At 36.6% G+C, this 18,336-nt stretch overlaps 2 protein-coding genes across 2 annotated transcripts in view; both read left to right on the forward strand.

Moving 5' to 3' along the window:
* LOC140246225 (mitochondrial 10-formyltetrahydrofolate dehydrogenase-like) overlaps positions 1 to 18,336 on the forward strand; it is a 647,794-nt gene that overhangs the window by 160,598 nt on the left and 468,860 nt on the right. The window lies entirely within an intron of this gene.
* Positions 1 to 18,336, forward strand: part of LOC140240658 (major facilitator superfamily domain-containing protein 4A-like) — a 103,323-nt gene that overhangs the window by 56,968 nt on the left and 28,019 nt on the right. The window contains exons 4-5 of the mRNA XM_072320415.1: positions 6,917 to 7,034; positions 17,101 to 17,228. Coding sequence (XP_072176516.1) covers positions 6,917 to 7,034; positions 17,101 to 17,228 — 246 coding nt within the window. The remainder of the gene's footprint in view (positions 1 to 6,916; positions 7,035 to 17,100; positions 17,229 to 18,336) is intronic.

An 18,336-nucleotide genomic window follows, 5' to 3' on the forward strand; every position in this document is an offset into this window, starting at 1 on the left:
TAACACAGATAGGCAAACCTGACCGGATGTAACATTACATTTCGATTGCTAAAGTGTGATCGGATTACCATCTATCAAAAAGAATTTAGAAGACCATCATATTTCTCCCCCCCCCCACCCTCTTTGATCTCTCTCCCTCTCTTTCCAGTTATCCAATTCTTTGATTGAATAATATCATTAGTGAAGATCACTTCTCGATGATGCTTTGCCTGTATTATATATATATATATATATATATATATATATATATATATATATATATATATACATATATATATATATACAACAATATCTAATATATGTACATTCATCAAACAACATTTAGAAGACCAGCCTATTTTTCTCCCTCTCTCTTTCTCTCCCTTTCAATCTTTCTTCTCATCGCTATAGATTCCAGTGTTTCGCCTGAAGACCGGAAGACCTCATAAATGTTCTATCAAATATACAAATTCCACAAAACAATAGTCTTTCCGGTTAGTGATGAGTTTTCATCATAATAATATTATAACAAATAACTTCTGTCTTATCACTATGTGAAATCTTATTACATGTGATTCGTAATGAGCAATACTTCTTGGCAGTAGAGTTTTAAGTCAATTATAACATTGTACATACAATTGGCAGCATTTAACCCCTACTGTTGAATCACAAATGTGCTCGTTGATCTCTTTTATTAAATCCCATGGAAACCTTAAGTCATATCTGTAGGCAGACATAATGGATAATTCCAGAAAGCAAACTTCTTATACAAAAAAAAAAGAGAAGAAACTTCTGTGTGGATGGCAGGTACCGCAATAGCATGGATTTTTTCAGATTTAGTTATCATAAGTTGTCAAAGAAAGCAAGAAAGATGCAATGATTTATTTGAATATTGAAAATCCCATCAGGCTCTTGTCAACATTATGAAAGGGATAATTGCTGAAACAAAACCGAGAAACTAACTCAAATGAAAGATTGGTCTGCGAAACTCAACTTGGATGTTGCTTGAAGTTGTTTTTTTTTCTTTCTCTCATACCTATGAATGACAGTCTGATTATGTCATTTACAGGTCGTTCAAATAATCTACTTGGCCAACAAACCAAATAGAGGATATTCTGTATAACATTCATGCAACGCAAGATCCGATGGTTATTGCCTTTATGGGGTCCTATATATTCATCATGGTGAAACACAGCCTAACATATGCGAATGTTTTACGCAAGAATACTTTGAATAGACCAGGTGGCCAGAGTATCAGGTTACATTGTACCTTATTGAATAGACAGGATGTTGATATAAAGACATTCCTGGACGCGCTCCTAGAAAAGTCGGGGATTATGAGCATAATAGAGAAGTTCAAAGGCCGATTACAGACGGTCTCTTTTTTTCTGCACCGGTCCATAGAATGCATTTGCCTTCGTAGAAAGCGCGTCAAATTTGTGAAGAGTGATTAATTTTGTGAGAGATGGACCTGTGATAACCCATCGCTTCAATTGAACACTTTGTTTAGGAGCAAGGTATTTTGGGCAATAAAAGCATGAAATGTTCTTGTCTTATCTCATGTGTATCGATGAAATCAAATGTTTTCATGCTGCTATTGAAGTGGTTTATTCACTTATCGTGCCAGCGTAACATATATATATATATATATAAGGATATATATGCATTTAGGTAGGACTACATTTTTTCATTCCATTAGACTTCGCGCACTCATGCACATTGCAGCATTTTCATATTCATAAACGATTGCAGCAAATGCTCATTTCCTTTATACATTATGCTTATTGAATGAGATTAGTTCTTCATTTCTTTCTTGTCTTTTATCGGGGGATGACTGGTACTGTATAAACAATAAATAAGCAAATATTGATTTACACTCATGACATAAGAGAAGAACAATTCAGCAAAATTAGCCGTCTGTTATGAGAGATTGAAGAATGCCAGGAGAAATGTTGTTTATTTCAACAAAGATATTGCCTTTTCCTTATTTTCTCAAGTGATGTAATAATTTTAGGCCTTCAAGCCTGTGTGGCTTGTGCTTGTCATACTTCTATGATCATGTCGGCTTCTTCTACAGCTGCTGGAGTATACGCGATGGCCAGCCTTTTTTTGTTGTTGCTAAATTGAATTAACTTCTGCGTCGAATTCGGGAATGGTCACCTCCGACCCTGTTTGAAAAGACGCTCTCTCACATGGAGACGAATTTGAATTGTCTACGGGCATTCTAATTTGAATACGTTTTTTTGAAGTGATAGGATATAGTGAGAGGAAACTGAGATTGAATTATGAACATATTCATGGCGCTATCTTTTTTTCTTTTATTTTGTCGACGAGTTTGAATACATAACAGTAAAATTAGAAAACAAACGTACACACACACACAGACACAGAAAAAAAAAATGACTACGAAATCTTCGCATAATGTTTAACCATTTTGAACACTCGAATATGCCATTTTCTCTTCCTTTGTAATACATTTGCCTCGATTCGTGCTCCTTCATTTTTATCTCATTGCATCACATTACTTTCCTTTCCAGCTATCCACTATGTCTTCTTTATTCTCATCATCTTCAATTAGTCGTCTAGATTGAATATCCTCATCGATGGTGGCGATCACTTATCTAAGATACTTTGCCCGTATTATTATGTATAATCTAATAAGATATCACCATAACACAGATTATAGGCAAACCTAGCCGTGTATGATATTTCATTTCGTTTGCAAAAGTGTGTTAAGATTACCATTCATCGAACAAAATTTAGAAGACCAGCCTATTTTATTTTTTTCTCTCTATCTCTCAATCTTTCTTCTTATCGCATAGACTCCGATGTTTCATAGGCAGACCGGAAGAGCTTATAAATGTTCCGTCAACTGACTTGAACATGTGTTTTATAAGATCATATAGTTGTAAGTGAATATATAATTATATAAATATATATATATATATATATATATATATATATTCTCCACCCTTTCTCATGTCTCTCTCTCTCTCTCTCACACACACACACGCACACACACACACACACACACATAGACAAAACAATAATCTATCCCGTTTGCTGATGACTTTTATCATATATATCATATCACAGTACACTGTGTAAGATTTAATCTCACTTGATGTGTAGTGAACAATATCTCATCCCGACATTACGGTGTATATAGGGTTGTAAGTGAATCGTGATTGCACATAAACTTTGCAACATTAAACCCGACAGGAAACCTACAAATGCGCTCGTTGATCTCCTTTATTGATCCCATGGAAACCTAAGACATATAATTATGGTCGAAATCTGGAGGCAGTCATGATAGATAAATTCAGAAAGAAAACGTCTCTATACAAAAAAATAGATAAATGAATAAATAAATCGTGGATTTCACAGGTTTAGTCATCATTAGTTGTCAAAGATTGCGAGAAAGGTGCAATGATTTAATTGAATATTGAACATCCCATCAGGCTTTTGTCAACATTATAAAAATTGTTGAAACAAAACCGAGAAACCAACTCAAATGGAAGATTAGTTCGCGAAACTCAACTTCGATGTTGCTTGAAGTTGTTGTTTGTTTTTCTGTCATACTTATGAATGACAGCCTGCTTATAAGATCGTTAAAAGAATCCATATACTTGACCAACGAACCAAATGGAGGATCCCTGTATAGCATTCATACAACGCAAGAGCCGATATTGCTACTACGGGGTCCTATATATTCATCATGGTGAAACACAGCCTAACATAATTACGCGCGTGTATTACGCAATAATACTTTGAATAGACCAGGTGGCCAGAGTATCAGGTTACATTGTACCTCCATGAATAGTCAGAATGTTGATACAAAAACATCCCTGGACGCGCTCGTAGCCGCCATCTGAAAAGTCGGGGATTATGAGCATAATAGAGATGTTCAAAGGCCGATTACAGACAGCCAGTTTTTCTGCACCGGTCCATCGAATACATTATAATGAGGTGCTTCGTATGTATTATGTAACCTTTTTTACGGACCCCAATGATTTAATGGTTGTTGGGAATCGAATGTGCAAGTTCTCATGTGGTTGTTACCAACATTTATCATAGCATTTATACTTCGACAATGACATACGCTGCAATAAAGCGAGAAACAAGACATATGGCAGAAGTTTTTTGTTCTTTTCTATCTCTTTCTCTCATACGCTTAGCATTCACGGGAAATTGTATATAAAAAATTACGATGTTTGATATTTTGATGCTTGCAGCATTTTCAAAGAAACCTTGGGATAACTAGACCGGTGGTGTAATGTAAAACATTTTCTTGAATAAAGAAACGATTCAATCAATATCTATATATATTTGTGTATATGTATATAATATATATATATATATATATAAATGTATATTTATATTTCTTAATCTATGTATATGTATATATATATTTTGCCAAGATTACAAACCTATCGAGACGGAAACTGTTAATGTACCGACCTATCCTGCAGCGACGATGTTTTTTTTTTTTATCTCCTGCTTACGACAATGTGTAAGCTCTACATATATTTCAAAGCTTTCGGGGAATATCAGAAAGGACAAAGAATGTGTGTGTGTGTGTTTTTTTTTTTTTTAAGAGAGGCAAAAATAGTAAAAATACTAATACACCATACTGATAATGTAACAATATGGAACATCTACAATGTACATATATTATTACCTTTTGAGTGATCATCATCATCATCATCATCATCATCAACAAATGGTTCCCTTGATGTAAATACAATAGTTTTTCTCTGTTGTTGTTAATTGTGATTATTACCATGATTATTTCTACACTGTTCAAGTTATCGAGTGATAAAGACACACATACAACCACACAATTTTTCTAATTTCTTTGCAAGGAGAGATACATGTACACACGGTGATGGTACTCCATATTCTTAGAAAGATTGCAAGTGATCTCTGCAATGTAGAAAATCGTCCATTTTTGGACAGGCATGAGTGTTTACATGTAATACGCAGTTGCACAGACTTGTAAGGGCTTTTATTGAACATTGTACAGTGTGTACATCGTATCGTCTTCTCGCGATCGCTTGCAGGCACACAGGCATGGGCACGGATCCACAGACATGGACACGCAGGCGCACACATAGTCATGAGCACACACTTACAAAAGGGATATTATTATTTACAATGCATGCACGCACGGCCTCCAGTGGATTCGCACGCAGGATGCTAGTCCACTGCCTAGACTGCCTTCGTATACCGCCAATGAGGGCGTATGAGAGAGTGAAAAAAAGATAAGAGTCCCGTGTCGGGACTAGCAGGATGCTAGATTCGCACGGACTCGCACGGTAGCGTGCCAGCACCACGCACGGTACCGTGCCAACACCTCGCACGGTAGCGTGCCAGATGGTCCGCACTCGACGGTGGCACGCAGCCGCACGGAGGCGCACAGACTGGCACGCAGCCGCACGGAGGCGCACGAGGTCGCACGGGGTCGCACGGGGGCGTACAGAAGCGCACGCACCCGCACGAGGCCGTATGAAATGGCACGGAGCCGCGCGCACCCGTGCGAAACCGCACGCAGCCGCACGAAGCAGCCCCGTGCGCAGTGCGTGCGGGAGTAACATAACTTAATGGTCTGACTGTAATAACATGTGCTAGCTAGATGTAATGATGTTGTCATTACCCTTCAATACACCACCACTGGCTTGTGCAAAAGTCTTTGCTAAATTCCTTTTCTTAAGCAACTAGATTAATAGTGAAGGAATTGATTGTAATGTTAGGAGCAATAATAAACAATAAAGCCAACAAGGTTGGTTGTCCTCACAAACAACCTCAACAACAGCAAACATGTGATATTCCTCTCCACAATGCCTTCCTCAAGAGAGACCATGAAACATTTTGTTGTTTTAGTTTCATGATATTACAGCTGCTGCAAAATAGAGTAAGTGGGCAGGGGATTCTTTACACCAATGACTTGGGAAAGCCTTCCTACACTTGCTTCTGAGCAGTGTCCAATGGCTTCAATATATGAATCTGCCAATTTGTTGTTCTAAAGTGCACAATTTGTAGATGGTGATGCATCAGTCTTACATGAGATTTGAGCACCATAGAGAATATAAATACAGTGTCAGACAACATGATGCAAGAGCTATAAAGGTATGATTTGACATGACAAAGGTCGGTTAATGTCCACATAATTTCAGTATGCCAGAGCTTCCAGCTCATTGAATGAAATTCAAAGCCAAAATGAGGATGTTTTATCAATGAACAAATAAAATAAGATGAAGCACTTGCATAGATGTGTTCATTTTGGTCATGGAAAATTGACTTTGGTTTGTTGCTTTTACTTAATGTCGTGAAAGATTAAATTTTATTCAAATCTTTCAATATCAGTTACAGTTCATAACAAGCAGGCAAAAATATTGCTTTCATAAAAAAAAAAAAAAAAAAAAAAAAATTGGTATGTGTGTCACTCACTGAAGCTCATTTGCATTTGTTTTCAAAGATTCCCACATGATAAAAAAAACCAAACAAACTTCAAGCTCAGTGAGTATGGCTTAAACATTCTTCTGAAAGGTTTAAAGACCTCTTCTTCAAATTGTTTGTTTGTTTGTGTGTGTGTGTGTGTTTGGGGTGTGTTTATTTGGTGGTTGTTAAGGGTAGTGTCTATAATTGATTGCTGTTAATAGCCACTGGCTATGCACTTCCTCAGTACAAGTACTATCATATTGATGGTGCTGTCTGTTCCGTGGTGTTTTGAGGATTTTATTTCTCTGTTTATTTTCAACCCTCTTTTAGTGAGGAATCTCATTTTCACTCTAAAATCTTTACAAGGATAGTCCTGAATAGAGGTATGCCTAGCTCAAGCATTGCTTATTCCAACACAGGACCGCTTTGTATGAGACAGTCTATAGTTTATTTCTTTTCCATTTTTTTCATGTTTATCCTTTTTTTTTTTTTTTAGATTCCCATTGTCATGCTGGTACTCACAGTCAACATTCGTCGCTACTGCTGCAAGCTACCTCATGATCAGCACACTGTTACAATCTTGGATCGGTCTAATTATGAGGATTTAGATGCTGGTAAGTAACTCAGTTTAAGCTAGTACATTTCAAAGTGATGACTTCTCTGGTTACAAATCAGCATTCAACACACTAAGTTGTTACTTTGAAGTCCTTGTGTTAGAAATATGCCACATTTCAGTTCTTGAAAAGCAGCTGGGAAGTGCCATATAGATTGTCGGAATGATGTAGATAAATTTCAAAGAACAGTGTGTAATCCCGTAAAATTCTGATTTGAAAAAATTGTGGCAACATCACTGAAAAAATAGCAACAAAATGGATCTTATATGCAGGATTATTCTGTTAAAGTTTTGTTTGGCTTTACTTAGTGAGATTTTTTTTTTTCATTAGTGAGAAATTTGCAAATGGCAGGATCCCGTACACGTTTCCATGTGTGTTTAGCTTTGATCATTATGCGATAATCATATGCACACAAGTAGGATTCTCAATAAATGAACACAAAATGTGCAAGATATCATGCAATGAGAACTGCTTGTTGTTGGAATGGGTTGCTGTTATTGTAGTTTCTTTTTGTTTAATTACTATACAGTTCACATAACATACTCATATAAGCAAAAAGGACAAATTTGAAGGACAGATACGAACAGTAACTCGATATCTTGATGAGATTTTTATTGCGCAACCAAATAACCGTGCTGCTTGACATAGTATGCACAAGCATATCAATGTAGTTCTGTCAAATGATATAACATTGAAATATAACATTGTAACATTACAACACTCACGTTTTGTAAATTATATATGAGAATAGGTATTTGCATACATACATACTGTCTTACATAGTCATGCATTTTATATACCCAGCAAAAAAAAAAGGCACACTCAAATTTGATAGATCATATTTCTGTGAATAACAGTTGTCATGTTTGGTATCATCTTAAAGCTGTATATGGTTTTCTATCTGACAGTAGGCCTACCATATTTGACATGTTTTGTCAAAGGGGCAATGTGCATGGTAAGTAAACTGGGAGTGGGATTGGAAGAGAAAAGTTGATTTGAGAAAATTGATTTGATTGTTAAAAATTATGTAGTGTTTTATTTTGCTAGTTAAAGGCATAATTTACCATTTGCAGATGAAAGCATTAGTGCTATAAAATAGTTCTAAAATGTGAGTTAGGGATAGAAACAACCACTGTCAAAATTTGAATCCGTATAATCGATGTTAAATGTTGTTGAATACACAAAATGTGAACAATAGTTATAATAAAAAATTTTCCAGACTAAACCGTATACAGTTACGGTTTATTGAGAAAAACCCTGATATCTCCTTATATTTTAGGTTTTATTGCAAATATTTCATATGGTAGGATGTTTTATGATACAACAGACCTACACATATGCATAAAATATGATATCTTGAAAATTTTTGAAATCACTGCTCCCAAAGGTAAACTGGACCTTTAATCTGAGTGAAAAACATCCTGTCACATGAACAGCAAATGCAAAATCATGGCAATGACAAAAAACAGAGACAAACAACAAACGTATGCCAAATGCCAAATCCACAATTTTACAGTAGACACAAACAAATAAACTCTCATCATCACAAATACTCTCTCATCACATTTGCAGAAGACAAACAGAATTAGAGTAAAGACATGATATCAATCGTCGTTTTTTAATCAAACTGTTCAATTGTGGTTGTAACCCCCAAAGGCATTGACAACAGCCTGAAATCCCCTCCTCATATATTGTTAAAAAATGACCTCACTCACTGTTGTGGGATAGCATCCCATTCCTCAACTAGGAGCTTGCAGAGATTGGCTATTGTGTGGTCTGGTAAGTGACACGACTTTGCACAGCTAGGCCAAGTTCATCTCACAGATGCTTTATAGGGATCTGATCTGGGCTGTTTGTAGGCCATTCTCTGTAGTCAACTTCTTCCTCCTCAAGGAGCATGTTAACCTGTTGAAGACTAGTCCCAAGTATACTGTGGCAGGTGTCTATGTAGAAGATGTGTGTAATAACAAAATCAACCCGTTACTTCCTCAATGGGTTCATTATTCTTGCTCTGTGGGGCTGGACATTGTCATCCTGTAGCACAGCAATTGGCCTTATGGTGGAACAGCGAGGTAGGAAGTTTCTCATCCCACCTCCCTGGTTGGAAGTAGGACAATGAATACCTCATAACATATCTTTGTGCATATAGATTTGCAGCATGTAGCCTGTTTCAGATGGTTTGTACACTTGGGTGTTGCCTAAAACAAAACAAAAAATGCCTATACTTCCCTCACTGGTCATTTTCAGTCCCTTAGCAAATTCAGCCTAATGAACCTGTCTTCCTCATTTATATGAACAATGAGAATGTCCATGGAGATACCAATATCATTAATACACGAAAGACAAGTGTCCTCTTTGCGTGACTGTCTTTGAATGACTTTGAATTCTTGATACTCCCCCCCCCCCTTTCCAGCCAATAATCAACATTTAATGTGCATTGTTCACATGCTTGTTTCAATTGAAAGCTTGCCAAGTTTGCATATTTTACTTAGTCATCATACAACCCCGCCCAAACCGACTGATAGATTGCACAGTACAATGAAAACTTTACTCAGATAATATGTGTGCAATGGATTAAATGTGGTTAGCAGTGTTTCATTGGGGTTTTTGTGTAAATTCTAATTTTCTGTTTTGGTTGTGCCTGCAAGAGTCATACCTCCCAGATCTGGACAATAACATCACTACTGACTATTTGCAATCAAAGTAATCACAGCTTTGTAATAAGATTTACATCATGGGAATGTTTGAATTTTTCTCTACAACTTTACTCACACTGTGTCTAGCAAAATCGCTTCTTAAGTTGATGGCATTGTAAAACATGATATTTTCCAAAAGTGCTCATACATTGTGGTCTAAGAATAATGTGACCCACATGGGAGTTAGCCCTGTTGCACACAGGGTTGACTGAAATAGAAATGATCCCTCATTTGCAAGATGTCTTTTGAAAGTTCTGATTTAGGTGGTGAAAGATTATGAAACTGAATTCAAATCATCAGTTTGTGTGAATATCGTCAAGTATACCCAAGCCAAAAATTTTCTTTGACCCTTCTGCACTATTATAATGCCTGCACACACCCGACTAAACAAATTATGAAGTATGTTACATTTTAAAAAGGAATTTCCAACTTATATTCAGTGTAACTTATTCATTTTCCTTATTTTAAAGAAATGTAATCAGTCACAGTAAAAGTTCTGGTGTATATATATATATATATATATATATATATATATATATATATATATATATTAATGTATGTGGATATCAATTGATGCAACAGCATATCTTTTACTGGCTAATTCCTCTTCAAATTACGGTCTCAAATAATTAGGAATGGTTTTGATCGGATTATGTTCATTTCCATTGACCCAAGAAAAAACAAAATTGTGGATATGGAAGCCACTGATAGGTAATTAATTGGTTTCATGCTCAGTAAGCAGTAGTGATCAGTCTCTAGTGCATCCTTGCCTATTTTGCGTATGGTGTACCTATCTCAGAGAGTTGTTTTATGGCCACTGTTTGGACCACAAATCACAGATGTCATTGGCAGATCATCGCTGCTGCTCATAATTAGCATGTGATCATAGTGAGCAAGCAACCATTGGTTGTCCGACGCAGTGTCAGGTATGCAGTGATGTTTAATGAAAGTGATGGGCTGATTTAAAGGGACTTATCCGTTCTGCAGACGTCAGAGAACAGTATTTTTGCAAGGACAGCCAGTCATTTGTCCAGGGTCAAGGGTAGTAGACAAACGATGCTTCAAATTGTACTATTTAGATATGGTGTTGTTGTTTTATGTAATGAAAGTAATGTAGAGTATAGGTAAAGGTAAAGCGTTCAAGATCTAGCCATATGCATTCAGAGTAATATATTTGTAATCTTTGTAATGTCCATACATACATAATGTATTGATACACAGAGTGCAAAAAGGGGTCCAAACCTTGTACAGAGCCAGTGTAGTTCCTTCATTATTTATTCAATGAGAGAAGAGGAAACATTCAGCAGACAATTATAGCTAGTTTTTAAAGTGGTTTATGGCCAAGCTTTCAGTCTTTTTTCTTTAGACCTTTAGGGCTCTTTGTTGGTGGACTCTAGTCTATCAAGGTCATATCACATGCTCTTTTAATTCCTTCTCTTTTACTTGGTGTTCATAATCAAACAGGTTATGCAGAGCATGTTACTTTATTCTTAGAGAGTAACAATAAACAACAAAATCTTTGTATCTACACTCTATCTGCAAAACAAAAACTTCCTTCACTCTTATTACTCAATTTTACTGACTGGAGGCTAGTGAATTATGAATAACACCAAGAGAAAAAGGGAAGTGAGGTAGGTAATATAGCACAGTGGGTATTTGTTCAAACATCATTGTGTCACAGCTGTGAACTGGCTTTGGCTGAGTGGTAGTACCACAGCCTGGTGATGATAATAATAATTAATAATAGGTAGTATTTATACAGTGCATTTCAGACTTGTTAACAATTTTGATGGGCTTTACAAACTATTACTAGTACCAAAGTCACTGGATACATTATTTCCAACCAGCACTGACAGTGCTCACTCTCCACTCCATGGTGCTTATTCCAGCCAATCCCCATTTTACAGCCAAGCACATGCTGATCAACAAATATAAATATTCTCATCCTACTGAGTACATCCCATTGCTGAACCGGGCAGACTTGTCAAGCTTCATTGAGCTTGAACCCACAAACCCCCATACCATGTTCTCGTGATTCAAAGGTAAGTGCTCTTATTCACTCGGCCACAACACCACAACGCCACAACCGGTAAGCAGTAACTGATGCTGGATCAAATCTTAGGCTAGTTCCTTCTTTTTCACTTCGTTTACATAATAATACAGATTAAGAAGCACGTGTACAATCTTATTCAAAGAGAGTAAGAGCAAAGGAAGGGGAAATCATTGTAACGACACTCTTTCCACAAAACAAAGGTTCTTTTCACTCTTATAACTCACCTTATTGACTAGAGACTGATGATTGACTATGAATATGACCAAGAGAGAATGAAAAGGAAGTGAGGCAGAGTGATTTGTTCAAATATCATGGAGTCACTGGTGTGAACTGGCTTAAGCTCATGAGTATAGAACCACTGCCTGGTAAGCAGTACATGTGATGTTAGTTCAAATCCCAGGCTAATTCCTTCTTTTTCACTTAGTGTTCAGAATAAAACATCAGATCAAGTATACTATCTTATTCACAGAGACTAGAAGAGCAAAAAAATTGCTGTAATGTATGTGCTATATATACCAAAACAATTGAAAAATTTATATAATCTTATGTGAGATGCCAAGATTTTATATATTGACTTTCTCTTCAAATGCCAGATATCAAGCAGAAAGTACTGACACAGATTGACAAACAATACACTACAGTGGTGAATCACATGGAAGCATGTTGGGTTCCCATCTCTATTGTATTGCTTGAGCCGCTGATCATGCATTTCTTGAGAAAAAAAAAATCAACAATTTGGTGAACCATAGAGATTTCATAATGGTGTTTGTAAGGTCCTGCATGATTGTATACTGAGGAGCAGATCTTCTCTGTTATGGTGATATTACATTTTCAGATCAAGGAAGGTAGAGATTTTATACCTTAACAATTTGTTCTGTAACACTTGTCAAATCACATTAAACTACCATTCAAAAATCTGGTCAGGTATGTAAATTTTATGTAGCAAGATAATTTTGTCGTAAAAGTAAGAGTTCTTTTAATCTGTACACTACAGTAATTTATTTGAGAGAAGTTTTGCAGCATTCCTCTCTTTAGGCAATTAGAAATGCAGAGGAGAGCAAAAAAGTACTGTGTCCTGAGTAGGTTTCCCTAGCAAGCCAGCCATTCATATGTGATCCAAATCAGCAAGAAAATCTTTCCAATAACGAACATCCTCTCCTGCCATTTTTTAAATGTCTTGATTGTGTAAAACCTGAAATACATTAAAGGACAAGTTCACCTTCATTAACATAAGGATTGAGAGAATGTAGCAATATTAGTAGAACACATCATTGAAAGTTTGAGGAAAATCAGACAATCCGTTCAAAAGTTATGAATTTTTGAATTTTTTGTGCAATCACCGCTGGATGAGAAGGCTACTGCAGTGTATGATGTAACATGCGTACAACAATATAAAGCCCCCGTTCCACTATCACGATTTGGACCCCGATCTGTCCCGATCTAGCAGATCGGGAGAGAGCGGCAAAAGCGTACGGGGATCGGAAGCATCGTAGCAGCAGCGTGTGGAGGTCGGGGTTGGAGCGGGCAGTTTTTCAGATCGGGAAGAAATTTTGAACCGGTTCAAAATTTCTTCCCGATCTCCCCGATCAAAATTGACATATTTTCAATCGTACAGCAAGCGGGGAGAGCGTAGTGACAGCGTAAACGCAGCGGGGAGAGCGTAATGACGGCGTAAACGCAGCGGGATGAGCGTAACAAGGTCTTTCTGAGCGTAGTAACATCGGCACAAGAACGGGAAGTAATTTTAGCTGTAATTTTCGAAGAAGAAGAAGAGATGAAGAAAAGGAAGAGAAGAAAGCAGCGAAGCAGCTACCCAAAAGGCGAAGAAAGAGAGACTGCACGTGATGCTGAAAGAGGAGGAAGAGGACATAGCAGAATTTTGAAGAATATGAAATCATCTACAACTGGAGGAAGACGGACTATAAAAGCAAGGACATCAAGAAAAAAATCCTTTGAAAAATCAGCACGTCTTTGTTTACACAATGCATTGCTGCAAAAGAACCGTGAGTTGAGGAGGCTCTTCAAGTTCAAGTTCAAGTTGATTTATTTCACTTCCAACAAACAAATAATAAAAAAATACAAAGAAACGCTCATATACACAAACGTCATGAAATCATTACCCCAATGCGATGAACAGAATAACATTGTAAAAGAGATACAGGCAAATTATCAACAGAGATACAAATAACAGTTACGTCACTGTGGTAAATGCATACAAAATATTGATGGAAATGGAGGGGACTGCTAAAAAGCAGAGCTTGTAGTATTAGAATGCAGTCCACTCATAGAGAAAAATATATAATTGCAAAAAACAACAACAAATTTCCCTAAGCGGTAGCAAAAAAAAAAAGACAGACAGGGTAATACACACATACATGCACACATACGGACGCACATTAACAAACACATGGCGGCTCTCTTGTAAGGAAAAAATTGATGAGAGGATAGAAAGATATAGTAGTGAAGAAGGTAGTAAGTCCGAGGTGGACAAGGGGGGGGGGGGGGAGGAGGAGGGGAGAGGAGAGGGAAATGGTGGGTCATAACCAGGGCACTGGAGGCACAGAAGCATGGGCTCGCTGATGAAGAAAGAGTAGTGAGAATAACGAAGCAACAACAACTTTGAAAATCAAAAATAAAAAAGAAGAATGAATCTTCGAGGTCCACAGTATATTTCTTCGGTTCTGCATGCTAATAAGTTGACTGACTGCTGACCCACAGTCGAATCGGGGTACATCGGGGCACATCGGGCACTTTTCAGCTCTCTGAACGGGGTAACAGCGTGATAAGATCGTATAGATCGTTCAGAGCGTAGATACAGCGTGCATTGATCGGATGACATCGGCAACATCGCACTAACAGCGTAGCTACATCGTTCTAAAGCGTACCGGCAGCGGCAGAGATCGCAATGTCTAATTCCCGATCATCGTAGTAAGAGCGTAGTAAGCACTTGGTAGTCGTAACTGCCGCGTACTTAGAGCGTTCTAACATCGTACTGTGTCCAGATCGGCTCAGGTTTTACCCGATCCTTCCCGACCTGAGAAAATTGTCAAATCGTAGCGAGAACGGCATAGTGGAACGGGGGCTTAAGGAAAATATAAAGAGAATTTCACAAAATTTCATCTTTTGAAAAAAGTACACATTCACTTGACTCGTTACTGACATATATTATGGGTAATATTATTCCCATTGCCTTTAGAAAGAGGCAAGTCAAGTGCTCTTTTATTATGCGAAAAAAGTGAAAATATGTTGAATTTTCTTTACATTTTCTTTACACTGTTGTACTCATATGACATCACAAGCCTTAGTAGTCTCCTCATCCAATGGTTCCAACACAAAAATTTTAAAAATTCATAACTTTTGCATCGATTGTCCAATTTTCCTCAAACTTTCACTGATGTGTTCTACTAATATTGCTGCATTCTCTCAATCCTTATGTTTATGAAGGTGAACGTGTCCTTTAATGAAAGAAACATGAAATACATTAATGAAATACATTGTAGTACAGTCAAACCAGCACCTGCAGTGACCACATGAAGTCTCCCACAGAGAAAACATGTGTAGTCCAACTACCAGCAGTTGTCCCTTGGACAGCCATAAATCCTTCAAGTAGCATCAGTCAGTTTGACTGGTCTACTCTTTTCTTTTCAAGAAAGTAAAGAACAACAACAACACAGCAGCCCCATTTGCCTGGAGCTATCAACTCAAACTGTCCTTTTCAGAGCTAGCACACCCTATGGTCCTTATCAGGTCTGATGACACTGAGTGAGAAGTTCCCTTTGTGGTGTTGGTATTCATTTCATTCATCCAACTCGACCAATTCTTACATGATGCAAAAAAGTGAAGAAATGAAAATACTGCAATAATATCAAATTGCTAACATGTAACATGCCAACACACCTAGAAAACTAAATAAAATGAAAGTAAAAGAGTGACACACAGCAAATAACAAGCAATACAGTCAGTATTTGAATGTACTCACTCCCAGAAATCTTTGTGATATAGAGTACCGGTACATTTCCTAGCTGGAAAATACTTCTATGCTAACATGCATAACTATAATGGATAGAACAAATGAATGATAATGATGGTCGTGAAATGTTTGTTTTTGTTGTTAATGCAAATGATTTTATGCAGGTGTATACATACAAGTGAATGCAGCAATATTAAAAGAACACATCAGTGAAAGGTTAACAAAAATCAGACAATCCATTTAAAGGTTATGCATTTTTAAAATTTCAGTGCCACCATCACTGAATCAGAAGACTATTACAGTTCATGATATCACATATGGACAACGATTTTAAAGAAAATATACTGAAAACTTTATTTTTTGTGAAAAGTACACATTCCTTTGACTTGTTATTGATGTGTGCTAAGGATGATATTATTCTCCCTGCTTTCTTAAAGAGGTAGGTCAAGTGTTCTTTCATTGTACTAGAAAAGTCAAAGTATGTTGAATTTTCTTTATGCATTCTTTATATCATTTTCATACTCAACATCACAAAATGTTACAGTCTATCCATTCACCGGTTGCTGCACCAAAACTTTAAAGATTCATCACTTTTGAATTGAATGTCCAATTTTTCTCAAAGTTTTACTGATGTGTTCTATTACTGTTGCTGCATTCACTCAATCCACATGTATTGGGGTTTTGTTCTCCTTTAAGTAGCATTGTGGTGTAGGCCTAAATGTAATCATACTTTATGTAATTATACTTCATATATTAGGTATTACAATGGCTACCACATCAAACATGTGTACAGTGACTGCCTCTCTATTGAGTGATTATAATCAAGTTTGACCGTATTTGATTGTGATTTAAGTATTTAAGTATTATATGTTTCAAATCTCAATAACTGTCATAGAGATGTATACAGGATGAAAGTCAAATTATATATTGGTGCAGACGTCATCTTCAGCAGGCCCTACAAAGAATATTTCTTCAAATGCCATACATGTCCCTTGGCATGTGATTGTCATGACTACTCTTTGTCATTAGGATATATAAGAATTTCTTGTGATCTTTTATCCTATTCATATCTGCTGACTATGTATTTCACTTTTGGATATGTTTTATTTATGCTTGCCTGAGGGCTTCACTGGGCCATCCCAGTATCTTGCATATTAACAAAACAACATTTATGATTCAACCATTATTAGATGTTGTATATATATATATATATATATATATATATATATATATATATATATATATATATATATATATGTATATATTGTGCTTGGCTGACAAGTGTGGTTTTTAGTTGTTTCAGAAAGATTATCATTCAAAAGTATGTTTGTTTTGTTGTTATTCCAGATGAAGAAATTGCCAAATCAGAAAGCCCAAAGAAGAGCGGGAAAGGTTGCTTCCAAACCGACAAATCCAAAATTGTGATTGTCACCTTCCTTACATCCTTTTTACTGTTCCTCTACGATGGCTTGCAGGTAAGTGCAGTAGCCCTGTATCTGTCAAGGAGCTTCTTTTGTGTGTGTGTGTGTGTGTGTGTGTGTGTGTGTGTGTTGGTAAACTTCATTTGTATTCTTTCATTGCTGGAACAGTTCCAGTCTTTGATACATGCATAATTATTACAATGTATGATTTGTTGTCATTCCAGAAGCTTTTGAGCACATGTTATCCTCACAGGATTGGGCTTGAGGCTTGTTTGTTTGGTGTTTTTTTTTTTTTTATTCGTTGTGAAGCCCTTTAGTTCAGGGAAGAGGAATCAAGTTTCATTTGGAAAATACATTGGATATTTAGTGGATAGTTGTCAGGCCAGTCTGCAATGTTCAGCATGACATATATGCTTAGGATATCTGTTACAACTGGAGATTATATTTATTTGGCAAATTTCTTTCAAGTCTGGAGTTTGAATTTCAATCAGGCTGCAGTCAGCACTGTGTAGATATATTGTAAAATTTGATTGAGAAATTGTTCCCCTTTTATTGTTAATATTTGAAACATGTAAAATGAAATTTTCATTGATCCTTTTGTGCACAAAAGATACAGCATATACCCATATCAGACCCAGTGGTGCTCTTACCACAGAAGTCTTCAGAAATCATCAATTTAGTAGAAAATAGGTACATAGGTTTCTGCTTGAAACATGTAGTAATATACTTAGATTTGGTATTTCAGGCTTAAATACACAGTATGATATATTCCCATTCATCAGACAACCCACTGGCATGTACTAATCTCTGAAAAGTTTGACCACACAAACAAGAAAAAAGAGGGCAAGCTTTGGCGAAGTGATGATTCAAAAGTTTTCTTAGTCTGTAACCCGAACATCCATACTAGTATTTTCCGTGTTTGTTTGTTTGTTTGTTGTTTTTTTACAAATTGTGTACACCAATGCTGTGAATGATCAGTATTGAATGATTGAGTGAATGAAGTTGATTAAATCATTTGCTCTAAGATATAACAGATGAGCGATTGATGTGTCAATGCACGTAGTTGTAACATGCCAGGCTATTTCCTTAACATGCAGATACCCCCCCCCCCCCAAACAAGAGCAAAATGCAAATTTAGATGTACATGATCAATTACATTCAA

The sequence above is a fragment of the Diadema setosum genome, chromosome 2 (assembly GCF_964275005.1).
Source record: "Diadema setosum chromosome 2, eeDiaSeto1, whole genome shotgun sequence".
Taxonomy (NCBI): domain Eukaryota; kingdom Metazoa; phylum Echinodermata; class Echinoidea; order Diadematoida; family Diadematidae; genus Diadema; species Diadema setosum.